The 21,454-nt window shown below is 47.8% G+C and overlaps 1 protein-coding gene across 1 annotated transcript in view; it reads left to right on the forward strand.

Annotated features, from left to right (window-relative positions):
• Positions 1 to 21,454, forward strand: part of MYO16 (myosin XVI) — a 438,349-nt gene that overhangs the window by 183,364 nt on the left and 233,531 nt on the right. Inside the window, 1 exon segment of the mRNA XM_047720392.1 lies at positions 120 to 267. Within this exon segment, the coding sequence (XP_047576348.1) occupies positions 120 to 267 (148 nt within the window).

The following is a 21,454-nucleotide window of genomic DNA, read 5'->3' on the forward strand; positions in this document are numbered from 1 at the left end:
CCTGTGTTTGAAAATGGCTGTTTTATTATCTCTTGCAATTAATTAGTTTGTGTAAGTGTTTGGAAATGGAACTAGTAATGCCATTTAATGGGATCACTTTTTATTTTTTCTTTAACCAGCCAGAATTTATACATACATGCTCGAGAAATCCAGACTGGTTTCACAGCCGCTTGGCCAGAGCAATTTCCTCATTTTCTACTTGTTGATGGATGGGCTATCTGCTGAAGAAAAATACGGACTTCACCTGAGTAATTTACGTGCACACCGGTAAGTGACTGCGTGTTTTCTATGTAGTAATTCTGTCTTCAGGTTGTGATGGCATTTTAGCAGTCTTAAATTTTCTTCTTATTTTTTGGAGAAGAAGTGGTGAGTCAAAGGGAATAATTGGGTACTGTTAGGTTACAACCTTCGGTGTTACAAGATCGTAACAGTGTATTACGGAATGCTGGGGCTTGAGCATGTGTCTGTGTGGATGTATGAAGTGACATTTCTGTTTTCCTAGTTGTCAAATCAGATTTAAAGGATTAGTGCATTATGAACTTTTATATTCCTTCGGGTATTTTGGATAAATGTGAGTTATGCATTCCTAACCTTTGGTAGTCTTGAAATAATGGGAAGTATTATTTGGCAATCGTTATTCATTAGTAACCAATGGAATTGCATGAAGGATGAAGACACACCACACGCATAAACTGGAGAGCTCATTTTCTGCTCTGGAGGCAGAAAGCATTGGCTCGGATGCAGGTGCATTGGTCATGGGATGGGACTGGGGGGAGGAAGTCGTGAAGGGGGTGAGCTGTGGAATGCCTTTGCGTCCTGTGTGTTTCTGCCACCTGCCCTATCCGATGCATCTCCCCAAGAAGATGGGTCCAGATTTGGATCAGAAGAAGAAGGACACAGTGAGGAGAGTCAGCCCCATTCAGGAGAGAAGTAGGTGGGAGACGGGAGCTAGAGGGCGCTGGGCGCACTGACCTGAGCTCCCTGGTAGATCCGTGGCTGGGTGGAGAATGGGTCTTGCTGGTTAAGACGTCAAGGTAGAGAAGTTTATGGGGCTGCAGAGTAGAGATGCCAATGTGAGAGGTGAGGGGTTTTGAGGGGTGATGGGATCTCAAGGGTGCTGAGCTCCTGGAACGGGGTGGAGGGGCAACGGGGAGGCCTCCACGGTGGCCACTGCTGTGATGTGGGACTGCCGGTGGGGCACAGGGCCAGGCAAAAGGATGAATTTGCTGTTTCCTAACTCACCATGACATTCTAAACTACTCCCATCCCATTTCTCTGAAGGTATTATATCCAGGAGTGTAGGTACAGTGTATCATGCTGAATAGGGAAGAGTAGTCAAGAGGTTAAGACCTTATCAAATTTGTGTCTTATTTAAAGCGAAGGACTTCGGGGATCTATTCTGCTCCCAAACAACAGAAATTCAGAAGAAAAAACACCAGTACTGGAGCATGGGAGCTCAGTTAAAAGTCATTTAAAAAAAAAAAGAAAACAAAAAAGAAATGAAAGTCATTAGAAAAAAAGAAAACAAAGAAAAAAAGAAATGGAAATTTGAAGTTCCTAGGGCACCAGAATTTTTTTTTTTTAAATCAAATCCTCTTGTCTCATAAAGGAGGAAATCAAACCCAGAACTGGAAAAGAAGCTTGTGCCAAAGGGAATATGGCCTCTAACAGCTGCGCTACAAACCCAGTCCCTGGAATTAGCCTTTGTTTCGCTACACAGGGCATCTCCAGTGGGAGACATTCTCCCTGGGAGGAAAAGCATCAGATCGGAACCCCTGAGTCAGGGGTTCAAGAGGAGGCTCGAGGGAGAAACATCTGGTGGATTTCTGTGTTCTGAATCTTGCTTCCAAGCAAGAACCCCACGTCGATAGCAGATAATTGGTTTAGGGAGTGTGTCTGTGTGTATTTGCACACGTGCACTTAGTATTTCGACGCAGACCCCTGAAGAGTAAAGGAACAGAGTCTAATCTTCCAGGCAAAGAAACAGTTGAACTTCTGGTTCTGAGGTTTGGACCCATCACTCCAAGTGTGTGAGCGTGGGGGAGAAAACAAGCTTTTCTTTCTTAAGGTCCAGTTCTAGCATTCATCTCTCTTTGCTAAAGAGAGTTTGGAATCACTCGGGCTATTTAGAAAGTCCAACAGTCAGGGGTTGCTTTGTGAGAAGCTCCAACAGGAAAGAACTCAGAAAATCATGAATCATTCAAGTCCCTTGAACAAAGAGGTTATTTTATTAAAATGTATTCTAAATATCCAATGGGAACAAAACAACATTCCTCAATAAAAAAATACACACCACAACCCCAGATTCATAAAGATATCAATTGGAACATTTGTACAATGAGAATTTCACAGGCATCATGTCCTTTCATAATAAAACAAGCTGTTTTGCAAGTTACAAGGCGTTATAAATCATGCTGGTTGTGCTGTGTGCGTCTTCTCACTCTTTACAGTGTGCTGACAAGTCTCGAGGAGTTTGTATTTGTCTGATAGATGAGTTGGGGTTGGGGTCTAATCTTTATTGGGTAAGGATGTGCCTTAAGGACCATAATTTTTGAAATCATTTGGCTTGTTTGCAGTCAGCAGTATGAATCTCAAGTTGCTACCTTTCTAACTCTTCACAAATCAGTGGCCCTTCTGAGTTTCCTCCTTAAAGTCAGCATTCAGTATATCTGGGAAAGATCACCGTCTGGACACATATTGTTGTGAAGAGGACTGTTGCTACCGTCACATCTACTGATCTGATTTTCTTTAAAAAGGTGTGGCTGTCTCTGTTAAATAGACCGTCGGAACATGCCTTTCTTTATCAATGCCCACGCCACAGGGCCACTCGTGTGGTGATGTCCATGAAGTATGTTGAGTCTTAAGGCAGATGCTGCAAAGACTTGTGGGCCTGCTTCCTCCAGATGCACCTTTTGTCCTCTCCATTAAGAGCCGCTCATCATCTGCAGGACACATGAAAAGCACATGTAGCAGTGACGGGGAGCTGGCGGCAGGCTCCGGGTCCATCTTCCGCGCTCACCTCGTTGAACTCCAAGGGGAAGGAAACATTGGAGATGATGCTTTAGCGTTAAAGCTACAAAAGTTTTTTTTTTTTTTTTTTAACTTTGACTCTGTTTTTGGAGCTAAAAGTTTTCAAAGTCTCACATGAAAATTTATGGAGGTTTATTTCAGTGAAAAATGCACCTAAAAATACTTTGCGGCTTGTGGAGTTGGAAGGGCACCTAGAACAAGCAGATAGCTCTCTTGCTTAACTGGGGGACGTACATGGTACAGACGTGAGGTGCTAGAGCTGAGCTGCACGGGAACAGTATTTATAACACTCTGCATAAGGATCCTCCCATACAGATTGTTAAAACAACAACAATGGTGACAAGGAAAATAAGTCTTCGCATGGGAAGCCGTGGAAATAAGATTGCGTTTATCAGGAATTCCCACTAGATGGCGCACTCTCCACAGGGAAAGAAGGTTTCTTTTTTATTTATGGTTCCTCCTATGATTTACTTCTTTTCCTGGCTGTTTGTTTTTCAAGTTCTATTTCTAATTCCTTTGTACAGAATAAATATAGTTGGTGTTCATGAGAATGGAGCTTTAATCAAAGTTAGAAAGAGTCATTAATTGCTGATCTTCAACCTCCTTGAAATAGCTTTTATGGGTTTAGTCCGAGATCAGCTGGGCTCTGAAATGCAGACCAGTTATTCCTAATCTTCCCTCCTACTGATGAGCGATGGAAGGGATTGTGATGCTTCGTAGTAGCATTTTCAGAAAAGGTCAGATTTTGAATTATAAGCTGAAACCAGCCGTTGACTCAGAGCCTGTGACCTGTTTCTAACCCTGTGTGTTAGTGAAAGGAAACTCTGACTCATCGAGTATTTGAACTTGTGATTACTGCCTGAGAGTACACCTGTCACAGGAGACGCTGTGGCAACGAACTCTCAGGGAGGGTTCATTTTTTTTTTTTTTTTTTTTTTTGGCTAAGGATTTATTATGCACATTTAACTTCCCCTGAGAAAGTCTCGCATGATTAAAACATAGGTGAGGGTCAACTTAAATATTCTTTGAGGATGACTCTTCTGGGTTTTGTGATACAGTAAAAGATTGATTTGGCCACATAGTTTGGGCAAGCAAATCTTGAAGGCACTCCCAACACAAAGTTTCAAGATAAGAGGAACCATAATTGAATTCTACTGTACTCTATTATTAGTTACTTTAAAAAAAAAAGATTTTATTTATTTATTTGAGAGAGAGAGTGTTAGTGGGAGAGGGAGACAGGAGAGATAACGAGCAGGGGGAGAGGGAGAAGCAGACTCTCCGCTTGAGCAGGGAGCCCGATGCGGGGCTTGATCCCAGGCTCCGGGGACCATGACCTGAACCAAGGGCAGACGATTAACCGACTGAGCCCCCCAGGTACCCCTATTATTAGTTATCTTAGTAGTAATCACCACTGTAGTACATACAGCTTAAGGAGCAGCACCAGTCATGTTCTAGACCTTGTCCTACTGTCATCTTCCTTGTGCCTTTGAATTCCCACCTGGAACTGAGCAGAGGGTACAGGACCACATCCACATGGGATAGACCCTGCCATGAAGACACACAGGTCAGCCAGGAGCCAGATTTGAGTCCAGGTCTTACTGACTCTAGACTTAACCCTGTATTGTGTTCAGGGCAGTGTTGCCTATAAATTGGCAAGCACTGCCTTTGCAACTTTGTGTCAAGGACATCGTTAAGGAAAATACAAGTGAAAGCACAAGGTCAGTGTTTGTGTACATGTTTTTTTAATTTAAAATAAGTTAAGCAAAACTAACTTAGGACATTGTAGACTTTGTTGCCTCTACCTTAGAAAGCAATTTGGGGTTACTTCTTTGTCAGGTAGCATAATGAAAATTTTAAGCCATAAGAGATTGCATTATCTTAGCAGAAGGTTATAATATGGGGAATGTAGAAAGGGTTAGGTCACCTCTGGGAATGGTCGGGTAAACTCCACTTGTGGAAAGCCAGTAGCACGGAGTCGAGGACAGGGGCTCCTTCCTTCTTTTTATTCTTGAGTGATAGGTACCCAGAAGGGGAGAGAGAGAGGAAGACAAATAAACACATAAACAAACCAAAAACCACACGGTTATCAGGCACCATGCTCTCCCTCTTTAGTGTTCAGAACCCTGTGGGAAAGTATTCTAAATTGTTTTAACAGTAAGTCTGAAGCATGGATATATGGCTGAATCAAAGACATTTAGCTCGTAAGTCTAGTGGACGAAGAGTTGGGTATGTGCGGCCTCAAACGTGCTGCTCACTAGAACTCCTCGCGAGCGTCACATCCCCAACACCGACACATTTAAGGAAGAAACAAGAAAAGAAAAGAAGAAGAGGAGATGGAAGGGTGGCCTAACTCACTGGAAAAGAAGAGACCGGTGTTCCCTCGGGCATAACTACCTCCTCTCTCAGCCTCTGCCCCCTTCTCTCTCCCACACCTGTTTATTTGCGTGTTTCCCAGCATGGAGAAGAAGGACACGCACGCAGCCCTCGCTTCCACGTTCCAGGAACCCTGGAGAGGAAGCTAAAGCTCTTCTTTTCTGTCTCCGAGAGGCCACCTTGGCAGGCCAACTCGGGCCCCGGCTTCAAGGGGAAAGGGTGGAGGACGGGAGCTGTTTAACGGCAGAGGCAGACGGGGGATCCGGGCACGGGAAGGAGCCGCGCGAAGCCTGTTCCCTTGACTCTGTGATGCTGCAGCTGCCCCGGAGGAGGGGCCGCCCCAGTGTCGGGCCCCAGGCGTCAGGAGCCCCAGTGGCGGGCAGAGCTCTGCCCCGCGGAGGAGCTGCGGGTTTTCCTAACTAGCTGTTCCAAATAGCTACCCCTATGCAAGACCATGAGTAGTGCAGACGTACCTCGGGGCCAGCAAGCGAAAACGGTAAGGCTTTGCCATATAATTTGTTTATGCACGTTCCCCCCCAGATAGTTTTGGGGGTTAAAAGTTAAAACAGTACTATGAAGGGCAGCCGGATGGCTCAGCTGTTTGAGCATCTGACTCTTGGTTTCCAGTCGGGTCGTGATCTCGGGGTCGTGGGATCAAGGCCTGCGCTGGGCTCAGGGCTCTGCTTGAGGCTTTCTCTCTCCCTCTCTCTTTACCCCTCCCCCACTTGTGCTCACTCTCTAAAATAAAATAAATTTTAAAAAATCTTTAAAAAACCCCAAACATTATGATTCACCAATCCGCAATATTATTAAGTAGCTTGTCTATGAGAATTTTGTTGTCTGAGTATACCTCAAAAATTCAGATTTTGCTTGAAGACATTGACGGGTGTTACATGGTGACATATATTTTTTTTAATGGATGGTACCCTTATGGTTGCCACTGTGATACTTCCAAAACTAACAAAAGCCATCACTGACTGAACACTTTCCACAGCTCTTTCTCTTTGTCTGCTCCTGATAATTCTGGAAGGTCGTAACCGATTTCCCCGTGTCGCGGATGGGGTGCCTGAGGGCTGTGGTTCCTTGGTCAACCAACGTGGGGCGCAGGTGATATTTGAACTCTGAGCTGTTCAGTTCTCCATTAGTTTATAAATAGTTTAGAAATTAATGGGCACCTGGGTGGCTCAGTGGGTTAAGCCTCTGCCTTCAGCTCAGGTCATCATCTCAGGGTCCTAGGATCAAGTCCCACATTGGGCTCTCGCTCAGCAGGGAGTCTGCTTCCTTCCCTCTCTCTCTGCCTGCCTCTCTGCATGCTTGTGATCTCTCTCTGTCAAATACACAAATAATATACAAATCTTTTTTTTTTAAAGATTTTATTTATTTATTTGACAGAGAGAAATCACAAGTAGGCAGAGAGGCAGGCAGAGAGAGAGGAGGAAGCAGGCTCCCTGCTGAGCAGAAAGCCCGATGTGGGGCTCAAACCCAGGACCCCGGGATCATGACCTGAGCCGAAGGCAGCGGCTTAACCCACTGAGCCACCCAGGCGCCCCTAATATACAAATCTTAAAAAAAACTACTGGAGGGGCGCCTGGGTGGCTCAGTGGGTTAAGCCACTGCCTTCGGCTCAGGTCATGATCTTGGGGTCCTGGGATCGAGTCCCGCATCGGGCTCTCTGCTCAGCAGGGAGCCTGCTTACTCCTCTCTCTCTCTCTGCCTGCCTCTCTGTCTACTTGTGATCTCTCTCTGTCAAATAAATAAATAAAATCTTTAAAAAAAAAAAACTACTGGATATGTAAACTTGCATCACAGACAACTTGTAGTGCTTCTACTAGAGCAAGAACATAATTTGCTAAATTCAACTTTATAGTTCTTTTCTCTTCAGATTTTTGACACTATTAGCATGGTCAGAATTTTAAGGGTGCACTCACACATGTGAATAAACATGCATACATTTATGAATAGGCATAAAAACCAACAAGAAGCTACTTGTAAAACTGTATTAAATGTTCCAAGGACAGCAAGTCCCAGACACAGTGCTCAGTAATTACTTATATTAGTTCATTTAATTCTTCTAGCAGTTCTGTGATGTAGATATTGATATTGTTCCTGTTTTATCGATGAGCACACTGAGCTTTACAGGATGTGCAACTGCCCAGGGCTGAGTGGGAAGGCATTGGGGACTTCAGACGCTCAGATGCGCCAGTCCATCTCCAGAACCCAAGTGATGAGCAGCTTACCACTGACCACTGTCTGTCCATTTGGGGAGAGTGAGAGCCAGCTGTAGCACTTAGGCATGGACGGTCTGTTCTGACACAGAAACATTAATTCCACCATCTGCACCCTCATCATGTGAAGAAAACGGATGAAAACCTACCTTTTCTCAGCATAATCAGCCTATCACTCTTTTCAGAGTTTTGTTTCTGTTCCTTGAAATGCCAGTTGGATTATGTTCACTCTCCCAGTCGTCAGTACAAAAAGAAGATACTAATATTCTCACATCTGTGTTCTTTATTTGATTTTATTTATTTACTTTTGAGAGAGAGAGAGAGAGAAAGAAAGGGTGCACTTGGGGGCTCAGGAAGAAGTGGGGCTGAGGGTGGGAGAGAGAGAATCCTCTGTGGGCTCCATGCCCAATGCAGAGCCTGATGCAGGGCTTAATCTCACGACCTTGAGATCACGACCTGAACTGAAATCAAGAGTTGGATGCTTGACCGACTGAGCCACTCAGGCGCCCCCCATCTTTGTTCTTTAAATGCAATACCATGTGCTGACCATTTTGATATTCTCTCTCTTCCCCGGCTGGGCCTGGCCTCCCCGCCATCCTGTCTGCACAGACTTATTTCCCTGCCCTTTCAATCTCATGCTTCACACTCATGTCCGATGAGTATTTGGTAAATACCATTTAACTACGAAACCTCCTAGCTCAGAAATATTTCATAGATATTGCTTTTCTGTCCTATCAAATAAAGTCTTCTCAGTGATCCAAGGAAACAGGGCTGGTGAGGCCATAAGGAATTTGAAGGAAGAGATTGTTAACCCGTTCTTTGAGATTCTCTCTACTCATGTCTCAGAGTGGAGTTGAGCATCAGTCAAAGAAAGATCTAGTTTTATACTAAAAGAAGAAATAAGCTTTGTCGACATTAGGTGGTTAGTCGCTGTGCTTATCTTTCAGTTAAGAAAAAGGAAATCTAGTCACCTGGGGGGCTCCATTGGCCGAACAGCTGCCTTCAGCTCAGGTCACGGTCTCAGGGTGCCAGGACAGAGTCCCTCATCAGGCTCCCTGCTCAGCGGGGCATCTGCTTCTCCCTCTGACCCTCACCCCTCTCATGCTTGCTCGATCTCATTTTCTCTCTCTCTCAAATAAATAAATAAAAAAGAAAGAAAGGAAAGGAAATCCACTTTCATAGTAGGAGAGTTAAATGCTCTGCCCCTTGCTTTCCTAGTCAGTGAATTAAATGTAAAAATGTGTAGTAGAGAGCTTTCATCGATTCTTCATGGTTCCCAAGTACAAACTGTCCTGAAAACCAGGACTGCATTTGTGACTCGTGTGCTGGTGAAAAGACTAGTCACCTGGGCTCGCTTGGAGCAGGATCCAAGCGTGAACTGACACGAGTGTGTTTATAATCTTCATGCATTTCTCGCCTGTTGGGATATCTGTACATTCCTCCCAGAGTTAAACTATCTGATGAAAGCGCACTGCCAACCTTATTGGGAATATAAACATTACATTAATTTATTTAAAAAATGTGACTAGTAGAACATATTTATCTCCAAAAGTTTGGGATAACGAGTTGTGGCTTGTGTCCTCTGGTGTGTGTGGGTGTGGGACCATGGCCGTGATGTTTACCAGGACTGCCGGCAAACCTTCACTGGAAGTGACCTCTGCACGTGCCTTAGTGTCTGAGACAGACTCCCACTCCCTAGAGCCTCCATCCCTCTCAGCCTCCCGTCATTTCTCTCATCTCTGTCTCTCTCCATTTAGAATTATTTCCGCCTCACAAATAAGAATTGTTTTATTGCCTTCTAAATTATGAAGAACTCTGTCAAGATGGAGGACGGGCATGGGTCTGGAGGGCCATCATTGCCCCCACGGGGGTGCTGTCTTCTGTAGGTGACTCTGGCCGGCTGAGGAAACTTGTGGAGAAGGGCCACAGAGGGCACTCAGGTGTTTGCTTGGTGACTCTCTGTTATTTTACAGGGACTTGGTCCCAGTCCTGTGTGTGTGTGAGAAAGAGAATCTGTTTCCTCTTTTCAAACCTACCCATGTGACTAGCAAACAGCCTCCCACACTCAGGTGTGACCTGCATCCCAACCACCATGTACGTCAGGCAAAGGTAGTAGGTGTCACGTCATCGCTCCCATCCTTGCTTGCCCGTTTCATCCTCTGTTGGCACCTGGCGATCCCATACTGGCCTGCTCTGGGTCAGAGGTGGAGTGACCATCTCCGTGGGACAGGTGATCCCGGGTGAGCTGTCTGTTCCATTCCAGCCACGTCTGCTCTGGGCTGGCATCCCCCCTTACTGAGTCCGTGACCACGCCACGTAAAATCTCTCTTATCGGTGCTTTCCACGTGCACTCTCCCCAGAGGTCTTTCAGGGGCCCTTTGTAGTTCGCAGGAAGCATGGTGGAAGTTCGCCACAGCCTGGTGGAAGGCAAGATGCTGTTCCTTGTCCGGCTGATGGAACCACATTGCCGAAATCAATACGCACAAGGAACGGTTAGCAAAATCCCACGCGGAGGTGGCCTCTGAAGTCCCATCCTGCCCTTGCTGACATTCAGGGGGATTGTGTGCTCACAGCAGGGTGCCCGTGTTTTGCACTTGGTAAATAGTCAGTGACAAAGTACTCTTATCAGACGCCCCTCTCCCTGCCTCGGCCATCTGGGGGAATCGTGCAGGCTGCTGTGCCTGCCCGTGCTCTCCTGTGAAGGGGGCTGGCCTCCGCGGGGCGGTGCACACGTGTGGCCTGTGGGGGCTGCCGCAGGAGCCTGCAGAGCAGGGCCAGCCCTCGCCGGTGTGCTGGGAGGACCCGTGACAGTGTCATGTGTGAGTACCTGAAGGAGTCATTGCTTTGCAAGAGTTTATGTGAGAGTTTCGGCTCCCTCAGAAGGGCTGGGACCTTGGGAAGTCTTCTCCCCCGGTCTGTGTGTGTGACCTGCATTCCTGGTGTGTGTCAAGTCTGCAGGTTGGTTGGCCCTCACTCGGACATATTTCAGTTGTGAAATTTTGGTGCATCTTTTGACAACAATCGGCACAGCCTTTGGAAGAAGAGAGGGTGATTGAGAGCAGGTGTGGAGGGGAAGGGGGCAGGGGGGCGGGCCCCGTGGGGCTGCCGTTCCCACCAGCGACCGAAGGGGCTGCTCCACTGTCCCCCTCTTACAGCAGGGAGAGCAGAGCGTGTCCTGTTACAACCTAAGACAGAACCTAAACTCTCTGGAAAACTTCCCTCTCACATTTTCCCTGGGGCAGAAAATCAATTTGAATGCTTCAAATGCTTTGTCATTCTGTATTGGCTAGAGTCAGAAAAAAGATTCCTTCAAGTCAAAAAGCCTGCATTTATTTAATCACTGGAGGTGACGACCTCGTAGAATTTGGGAACGCGTGCTCAGTCAGCGATCAGGGTCTCCTCCAGCGGATCGCGTGAGGATCCAAGCAGGCGTGCACTGGGCCTACAACGGGGTGGGATTTGAACGGGGACCGTGATGTGGATGCTTGCGTAGACCCCTGTGAAAACACGTGCACGTGTGTGTGAGTGCGCGCGCAAATTTAATGTTACATTCTGGGCGCAGACAGGAAGGGGCTCTTTGAAGCTGCTCGTTCTGCAAAGCCCCCGCCGAGCTGGCAGAACATGGGATGGATGATTAAAACCAGGACTGACCCCACACTTGCGTGTGCTGAGAACCTGACACGTGTCATCTCACGCGTCCCACGGCATAGCCGGACACAAGACAACATTGACGGGATCATCCCGTGTCCTGTGGCTTTGCCCAGGCCTCCCTTAAATACGTCACATTTCCGCCTTTCAAATGCTGATCTCCAAATAGCAGGTGAGCGGTTTCAGGCAAGAGCTGAAGAAGAGCCACACGAGGTTTGCAGCCCCCCGGAGAGACGCCGTCTGGCACATCAGCAGTGGCCGGAGCCCCCCAGGGCACCAACGACCGTTGTCCCTGTTCCTGGTATGATTGGGGATGGTGAGGGCGGACAGGCGTGGACAGGAGACAGAAGCTTAACCTCTGGCCGGTCCCTCTCCCTGGGCCCCCTGAAGGGTCCCCTCATCCCCACCCCTCCCCCTCCGCTCACCCTCTCCGCCTACCCCGGACCTTGCTGCGCTCCCCCACCATCCCCTTTCCTTCCCACTCCTCCGGTCCACCCACCCTCTCCTCCTCCACCCCCCCACCCCCCCCTCCCCACAGCCCACCCACTGGGCCTGCTTCCCGTCCCCCTCCACCCACTCTCCCCCCCTTCTCTGCACCCCCACCCCACCGCTGTCCCCCCACCATGACCCCAAGCCTCCCCACTTTCACTTCCTCTTCTGCTCACCCACTTCCCTGTCCCCTCTGCCCTCTCAGTCCCCACTCTCTTGCAGATTCAGAATTTTCAGGATTCAGGCCAAGCACATTGGGCCTTGTGTTTTGCTTGTTTGGGGAGTCCTCCGGGGCAGGACTTTCTGCGAACCGCACCACGAGTGGACACGCAGAGCCTTGAGCCCTGGTATGTTACAGGACTGACTCCCAAGCCAGTCCTTCCCGGCCTGCAGGTGGAGACTGAGCTCGAGCCGAGGTGTGGGCCTTGACCTACGAGCTGTTACGTGACATTTTGTTGGCTTTGTTCTGGCCGTGGTGTCTCTTCTGGGTGAGCTCTCCTCAGCAGGAGGCCTCCCCACACAGCGACTGCACCTTCTTCGGCCAGCGGTCAAGGCCTGGGTTGCCGTCCAGGAACCAGCGTGTTAAAACATGTGCGCCCTGGGACGAACACACGAAGCAAATGTTTGCAAGAAGGTGCATCTGCGAGGCTCCCTGAGCCCTGCGGATCTGCCAGCACTCTCCAACCGAGCATGACCTGGTCTGGGCTTCTGGGGAGTCCCCGCAAACTTCTGCACCCACTTTCCCCCGTAACCCCAGGCTTCTGAGCCCCTGCCCGAAGCTCCCTGAGCCTCCTGGGTGCCTTCCTTCCCTGATGCTGACGACCCCTCAGGCCGGTTCTGTTCCCCAGGCCCCACACGGCTGCTGCCTGGGGCAGTCACGCCACCAGCTCCCCACATCTCCGTTTCAAGGTACCTGACCCCCACGACACCCACAGTGTGATCCGTGGGTCCGGCTGGGAAGACGGAGGCAGCCAGCATCCTACCTGGACCAAGTTCTGTGTATATAAACCCAGAGGTTACGGGGTGTATTTCAACAAAGGCTTTGACTTGACGGCCCTAAATGACCAGTGGCAGGCAGCAGAAAGGCTTGCTTCCTCCAGGATTCCGTAAAAAGGCTGTCACTGATGGAGTTCAGGAACAAAGAGACCTCAGTGTCAGAACAGATAACAGCAGCCAACTCCGAAAATAAACACCCCGAGAGCTGCTCTGGAAAGCCCCCGGTTGTGGGAAATGAACCCAAACAAGGAGAGACATGACATCACTCTGGACATCTTTATGTGGAGCCCAAGCAGTGTTTCTGGGGACAAGAATACGTAGCCCAGAGTGGACATGTGTGTACTCAGACCCTCTTCTGTGCCGAGAGCTCTTCCAGTCTTTGTCAATTTACCAGCGACCGAGACAGGCATCCGCGCCCTCTTGGAGCTCAAGTTCCCACAGAGGGACCCTCGAGGAGCGGTGGGTGCCCCGATCCAGAGCGCGCCAGGTGCTCAGTGCTGCGGAAGGAAGCAGGCAGGGCGTGCGGACAGGGACTGGGAGTGCGGGGTCCGGGTTGCAGGGAGGTTCCGGAGGTTCCGGAGGAGCCAGCCGGTGTCAGCGAGCTCTCCAAGACGCCAGGAAGTTAGCCAAGGTGGAATCGGAGGAGGAATGACCCGGAAGGAAGAGGGGGCAGCTGGAGCAAACCGGGGATGGGATGGTGCGGAGCCTTCAATGAGCCGCAGGAGCCCTCCGTGGCCGAGGGGGGGCAGAGGACGGGAAGGGAGGGCAGCGCCCACAGGGACCAGAGCAGACAGGGCCGTGGGGCCGTCCGTGGGTTGCTGCCCCGAGGGAAGAATGGCTCTGACTGTTGCGCTGAGGCCTGGTCACTTACAAAGGGGCTCTGGGAGGATGGGTGTCCCCTCCTCGGCGAGACGCGGCGTGGGTGCGCATCGCTGGGCCGTCCTGGGCACGCAGCCCGCCGTGTGGCGCGCTCCCGATTTCACACCTTCTGCCCTGAGTGCAGGTTGCTGGGCCGTGGTCAGTGCCTGAGTCTGTTCCAATCCATGTGTCCCACCCCTCGGGGTTCAGCCTCACTTGTTCCTGTTCCCTCCTCTTAGCAAGTAGTGATGGCTCGGGTCTGGTGCTCTGAACATGACCTCTCTTTCCTTGACTCCCGGCGGCTAAGAAAGCTCATGTGTGTCCAGCAAGGGGGCTGGAGTCCTGGGGTCTCCAGGATGTGCTGAATGAAGAGCGCAGGTTGTCCCTCTGGAGGCTTAGCTGAGCGTCAGCCCCAGGGTCCCCCGAGGGCAGGGACGGGGAGCGCAGGACGAACGGGGGCCATGTTTCATTCTGGAATGCCAGTGCTCCCACGGCTTTTCTGGCCGCCTTCTCAGGGCTGCGACTCACCTTTAGACCCATCAAGTTCTTGCAGGGTGCTTGTTTTCAGGAATTACAACGCAGCAAAGGGAGAGTGGGCTGGAGAGATGCACCAGGGGTAAGCCATTCGCCAGCTGGGGCGCGCCACAGGTTGTCAGGGGGCTCTCAGAACCTGCGGTGTTGACCTTCGCTCTGCTCCCTCTCGCGCCTGTCTGTGGGCCAGTCCCCACCGTGCCCTCTACCTGCACAGCAGACCCGGCTCCCTCTCCCTATCTTCCCACTACAGTCGGGCTTGGTGCCCAGCCTCGCCTACCTGAAGCTCTTCAAGCCTTCCTTTCGGGCTTTCTCACGCCGACTGGCCCCACCATGCCCCGTCCCTGGCTCTGCGGTCAGGTGCTCTTTCTAAAGCAGAAGTCACATCCTCCTGCCCGCCCTGCTTCACGCCCCAGCAAGCAAAGTGGGCCTCCATCTCTTGGCCTCCCCTGCGGGACCTCTAGTGGGTCCCTGCTGCTGTGGGTGGGCTGTGGCAGCTGCCAATTTTGAAGCCTACACACAGCCACCCACCCAGATGGCTCAAGCCTCGGTCCTCCTTGTCACCCAGGCCTGCACTCCGACAGCGCCCGGTCGGGCTCTTCCACGCTGAAATGGGCAGAGGCGTCCTAGCGGCCTCCGGGGCAGAGGGCAGGGAGCCCAGAAGACCCACCACCCAGAGGCTGCAGGCAGCCGGTCCCAGGAGACTCAGGTCTCCCCTCGTCTTTCCCTCACTCATTTAAAAGGAAGCATCGTCTCCTGGGCTCCAGGCACAGTGCTCGTTTGTGAGGTGGCAGGAAAGGACACGGTCACTCCTCAGAGGCCGCTCAGAGCACTCAAAATCCAGGCCATCTGCAGGTGCCTTCTCAGTGCCAGTGTGAGGAGTGTCATGAGCATCTGACTGAGGGCTCCAGGGGCAGGTGAGGAGGCTGTGCCGGCTGCGGGGGGCAGGAAGCAGGAGCTGTGAGCCTGCAGATGGACGCAAGGAGCCCAGGAGTGCAAAGGCAGTGGGAGCAGAGAAACAGACATGCCAGCTGAGGGGGAAGGTTTGTGGGGACATGTGAGACCCGTGGGACAGGTGTCTGGAGACCAACAGCCATGCAGAAGAGAAACAAGAGTTGTGTTTTCTAATGCACTTTCTGGAGAGAAGTAGCAACTATTCCACAAATGAACGCTGATGGGGGCCCGCTTCAGACGGGTCCCTCCTGTCCCTGGAGAGCACAGGCTGCACGGTGACGCCTGACGCTTGGCGGAAATACCAGTGGCCTTCCTAAGTGAGGATGGAGGGATGATGAGTTATATTTGCATTTTAGCATCTTTCCCTCTTGTGCCTTCCTTTGGAGAGCGGGAGGAGAACTCTGTCTGATTTAGCAATGTCTCACGCCCCTTTGGGATTTGCCAGAGATTCTGGGATCATGGGACCGAGTATGGCCCGGGTGCTGGGACTCACTGCTGCGGGATTTGGACACGCTCTAATGAGAACCACCATCTCGGGGGTCAGGTGCTGCGTCAACCTTCCCAGGCTCCCCGAGAGCCCTAAATAAAGCCTGAGCTTGTTGAGTTCATTCTCAGATAAGACCTTCTGACCCGGAAATGTGTTTATATTTCACAAAATTCGTGATGGTTTGCAAATTTCCCTCTGAGACTAGGTAAAGTCAGGCAGGGCAAACACTTTGCTGTGTGGAAACAAACCCAAAGGACGGCAGGAACACTTCTTAGGGCCATGGTGGGAACGTGTTGTACACATCACAGAAATTAAACCCAACCTGGGTCCTTGGGGCTACCCCACAAGGCTACCTTTCCTGCCATTTCCACTGATAAGGAAGTACAGAGAAAGCAGAGAATGCTGAGTTCTGGAATGTCTGAAGGCAAGACCTCCGTCCAGCTCAGAACCCAGCGAGCTCTCAATGCTGTGCCGTCTTTCCCCATCAAGGTCTTTCCACCAGACACACTTGCGGGGCAGTGGCCAGGACTTGCCCAGGAGGGGCTGTCTCTGAAGCAGCTCTGCGAGATTTCCAGAACTTTCCATCCTCCCATGTCTGTCATTTTAGAAAGCCCCACTGTCGTCTGCCAGCCCATCTCTTCTCGGCTGTGTTCAGCGGCAGCTCTTCCAGACAAGCACGGCGAGCTCGCCTTCCAGCCTGCCTCCTCTCCCCGGTCTTGGAGGGGAGGACTGCCAAGAAGACAGGGACGAGAAGCTTGAGAAAGAGAGGGGATGAGGAAAGTGAGGACGGCATAGGACCAACCTGGAGGAGAGGGAAGAGAGGAGGGCAAAGGGCAAAGGGGCCCGTGCGAGTGCCGACCCTCCCTCATATGTCGCAACGGTGATGGCAGTGACCTAGTTACTGAGAGCAAACTGTGTTGTTATAAGATCATGCCATGTACTATATGACATGCCATTTTCTATACGAATGTTACATAAAGTGCTATATATATATTATTTCATATCCTATATTATTAAAATATCTAATCCCATGTCTTTTATGCCTGAGCAGCCGTGTGGCATTCGTCTAGAAGTAGGGAAAGTTTAGTATTTGGAAGGTCACCTTGAGTAGATGTTAACATGTGTGAGAAAAACTTGTGATACATAGAAAGTCTTGAATATATGAATAATTGAAAGGAAGAATGGAGTCGATTGTTGGGTAAAAGGAGGGTGTGAGGGGAGATCTGTAGATTTAAGTTAATGTGAGGGCCCACGCAAATAGCAGTGCCATAAAACAAAATTCATAGAAAGTGAATGGGCCTGAAGCTGCATTTGCTTTTGAGTTTAAATTGCCTGAAAGTAAAATTAAAAGCAAAGATATATCAGGCAAGCAAATGATAGCTTTTCACATCAATACTGTGTTTTAGACACTTACTAAAAAAATCAATCATATCTAAAAATAAACTCAAAATGGATTAAAGACCTAAATATGAGACCTGAAACCATAAAAATCCTAGAAGAGCGCACAGGCAGTCTTCTCTCTGACATCAGCTGTGGTAACATTTTTCTAGACATGTCTCCTGAGGCAAGGGACATAAAAGCAAAAAGAAGATATTGGGACTTCATCAAAATAAAAAGTTTCTGCAAAACGAAGGAAACAATCCACAAAACCAACAGGCAGCCTACTGAGCGGGGGGAGATACTTGCAAATGACATATCCGATAAAAGGTTAGTATCCAAAATATATAAAGAACTCATTCAACTCAACACCAAAAAACAAATAATTCAATTAAAAATGGGCAGACGACACAAACAGACATTTCTCCAAAGGAGACGGCCACCAGACACATGAAAAGACGCTGAACATCACTCATCATTGGGAAATGCAAATGAAAAGTACACGAGATACCACCTTACACCTGTCAGAATGGCTAGAATCAAAAACCCAAGAAAAATTAAGTGTTGAGAGAATGTGGAGAAAAAGGAACCCTCGTGCTCTCTCGCTGGGAATGCAAATTGGTCCAGCCACTGTGGAAAATAGTATGGAGTTTCCTAAAAAAATTAAAAATTGAACTACCCCACAATCCAAGAAGTACACTACTGGGTATTTACCCTAAAAATACAAAAACGCTAATTCAAAGGAATACATGTACCTCTGTCCATTGCAGCGTTATCTACAAAAGTCAAATTGAGGAAGCAGCCCAAGTGTCCATCAATAGATGAAGAGATAAAAAGTAGTGTGTGTGTGTGTGTGTGTGCACACGTGTGCGCACACACACACACACACACACAATGGAATATTACTCAGCCATAAAAAAGAATGAAATCTTTCCATTTGCAACAACACGGATAGAGCTAGAGAGTATAACGCTAAGTGAAATAAGTCAGTCAAATACTGTATGATTCTCATATGTGGAATTTAGGAAACAAATGAGTGAAGGGAACAAAAGAGAGAGAGAAACCAAAAAACAGACTCAACTATAGAGAACAAACCGCAGCTTACCAGAGGGGAGGTAGGTTGGTGGGGGGTGGGCAGAGGTTAAGGAGTACACTTACCATTATGAAATAAATAATAAATAAAATGATAAAGATTTTAATCATCTCTCAGGCCATAGAGTAAAGGGGAATAAGGTCCCAAATTGAGAAAATGTACAGGGCATATTTTTTGTATGCAATGGAATAAAATTAGAAACTAAATCCAGAAGTGAAGGCAAACAAAACCATCACTAGAAAACTACGTATTAATCCCTGGTGCTAGAAACCAGGGTATGAATAACCACAAAGGTGGTGACACTAAATGAATAAGAATCCTTCATGCAAATATGAAACTGACTCTAGAAGAAATGAAAAGTCAAGTGAGATGAATAACCACAAAAGAACCAGGACAATTCCCAAACACAGAAAGAGTCACATGCAGGAAATTCCTAAGCATGTACCTCCAAACCTTCAAAGCACAGAAAATCGTTTAAATCCTTGCAAAAATTAAAGAATGAAAGAACCCCCCTGTTCCTTTTTCAGAGCAGCATATGCAGAAGAGAAACCCCAGATTTGCAGTAAACCTACAGAAAGATGTGCATTCTCACAAGTAATTAAGGAAATGCAAATGGAAAGCATAGCTAGATACCATTTCAAAATGAGAACATTGGCAACAATAAGAAAAATCAGGTAACACAAAGAGCTAGCCACTCACACCCTCCTGATGAGAGTTTAAACTAGTAAAACCAATTTGATGAACCGTTTTGTAATAAATGGTAAAGTTGGACATGTACACATCCTACCATCGTAGGTTGATACAAATCACAGTATCTGGACATATTTTTAATTGTCACACTTGGGGACATTGCTACTGGCATCCTCTGAGGAAAGGCCCTATGTTCCACAGGATGGCCCTACAATGAAGAATGATGAGACCTGACCCGAAATGTCAGCAGTCCCAAAGCCAAGAAACTGTGGCTCAGAGAAACCCACATATATGTGCATTAAAGAAGAAGAAGTAGGAGAAGAAGGAGAAGAAGAAGAGGAGGAGGAGGAAAAAATACATGTACATGGTCTTCACCGACACATTTCCAAAACTGGCAAATGATTAGAAAAGAAAATAAATTACTGCATTTAGGAAATAAAGAAATTAGTCAGGTCTGGTTATGGTGCAGTAGCAGTCTAGGAAAAGGAACCCAAGTATATGTAGGAGTCGATCTTATGTATCTACAGTTGAGTCTACAAAACAATTTGCTGAATGGTGCAAGGTAAGTCACATTTATATAATGTTAAGTAATAACATTATATAGTTCATATATTTTATAGAGGTATACGTTTGTAATTCAAAAACTTAAGATAGGGTGAAAAGAGAGACACAAAATTGGTCATGTTTATTTCATTTGATAAGGAGATAAAATAATGTGTCCACGTGGGGAATGTTACAAATTTCTGTGAAATTGGTTGAAAACAATGATCTGAAGTAAATAAGTCACAAAGTTGCTTTTTTCACATTGGAGGGTGATGCATTTTCTGTCTCTGTATTCTTCTTTTAAAACTATTCTCATTGTCAAAAATTTATAGAAAAATTAAAAATCCAGCGTATCTATGCTGGTAACACATCAAAAGATATGCCCATACAAGAAAAGTGTAGACAGTTATCTGACTTGTAGATAGAGAGGCATAAATAAAACATTAGCAAATACAGTCCATTAAAAGAGACTCAGTAATCAGTATCAGGAACCTTAGTTATTGGTATATATCACATCAATAAGAAAAAAGAGAGAAATCAATTGGCTATTTTAGAAGGTGCCAAAAGACAATGACAGTCAACTCCAAATCTGTTTTTTTTGTTTGTTTTTGTTTTAAAAATTTTATTTCTTTATTTGAGAGAGAGCATGAGCCATGGGAGAGGGAGAGGGAGATGCAGACTTTCTGTCAAGCAGCGAGCTGGACATGGGGCTCGATCCCAGGACCCCGAGATCATGACCTGAGCCAAAGGCAGATGCTTAACCAACTGAGCCCCCCAGGTGCTCCTTTGTTTTTGTTTTGAAATGAATTACTAGGATATACACCTTGTTGGTATTAATCTGTGGAACATGAGGCCTTTTTGTTTGTTTGTTTGTTTGTTTAAGATTTTACTTATTCCAGAGGGGGAGAGAGAGAGAAAGCAGGGTAGGAGCAGAGGGAGAGGGACACTGAGCACAGAGCCCAACATAGGACTCGATCTCATGACCCCAAGTTCACGACCTGCACCGAAACGGAGAACTGGGTGCTCCACCAACTGAGCCACCCAAGCACCACCCCCCCAGAATCTGTTTTTTATAGTAGTGAAAGGAATCTTTCACATGAATATACACACACACAAAATTATCTTAAGTGGACATCACATTTCGTTGTGAAATAGATTCAGACATTTTTAAGCATTGTGTTAAAGGAAGGAAATAGAAATCAATAAACATTATCAAGAAGGACTAGACAAAATCACCATTATTTATACCTCAGATGACTGTCCACATGGAAAATCTAATCAATCAATGGTGAAGTATTTTTAATAGTATATTTCAGTAAAGTTTTGAATTACAAAACAAATTATGCAAAAATCAGATAACATGTACGCCAGCCATAACCACTTAGACAAATGGAGACACTACCATTCTTTGAACAGTGCTGCTCACGTAGGAAATGCCCATGCCCTGAGATGGACCTAACAAAGACATATGCAAGCGAAATGCAATTGTGAGAGCAGGGATTTCTGGCTCCCAGTGCCTCACTGCTTTACCTGTTTTACGTACTGGAATTACCGAGATTCAGAGTTTTCATGGTGGAAAAAATTATAAAGCCTAAAGCCATCGCTCTCAGGCATTAAGCCTGCCTATAGAAATGACGTATCCAAATGTCTGGCTTCTCCGGTCCAAGCCACCTGCGACCTGTTCCCACCTAGTCTTCTGTGCTCCAGTAAGAGCACGTGTCATGAATCTGCTCAAACACCTTCAATGAGTAGAAGAATGAATGAACGCCTTCACAGCCTTCCTTTGGCATGGATTCTCCTCCACCTGGAAGACCTTTCTGTTCCAGACATTCATTGCTCTGACAGTGCTTTGAAGCTTTCCCTGAGGTTTGCTTCTGTCCTTCGTGGTCGCCGGGAGGTAACCTTCCCATCTTCCCACCTGCAGGGGCTCCGTGTACACCTCTGCTGTGGGACCTCATGGCCCAGGTGCTGTTTCTGTGTAGGGCTGTCTTCATTCAGAGAGCCAGTACCCAAGGGCTGGAGACCATGACCTACTCAGCTTGATGCCCTAGACCTTGGCACCATCAGTAGCACATAGGAGTCACGGGATAAAATGGATAAATCAATAAGCACTGGTGTATGTGGGAGCCCATGTGCACGTGTGTGTCTAGATTTCTAGTT

Source organism: Lutra lutra, chromosome 3 (genome assembly GCF_902655055.1).
Source record: "Lutra lutra chromosome 3, mLutLut1.2, whole genome shotgun sequence".
NCBI classification, from domain to species: Eukaryota; Metazoa; Chordata; class Mammalia; order Carnivora; family Mustelidae; genus Lutra; species Lutra lutra.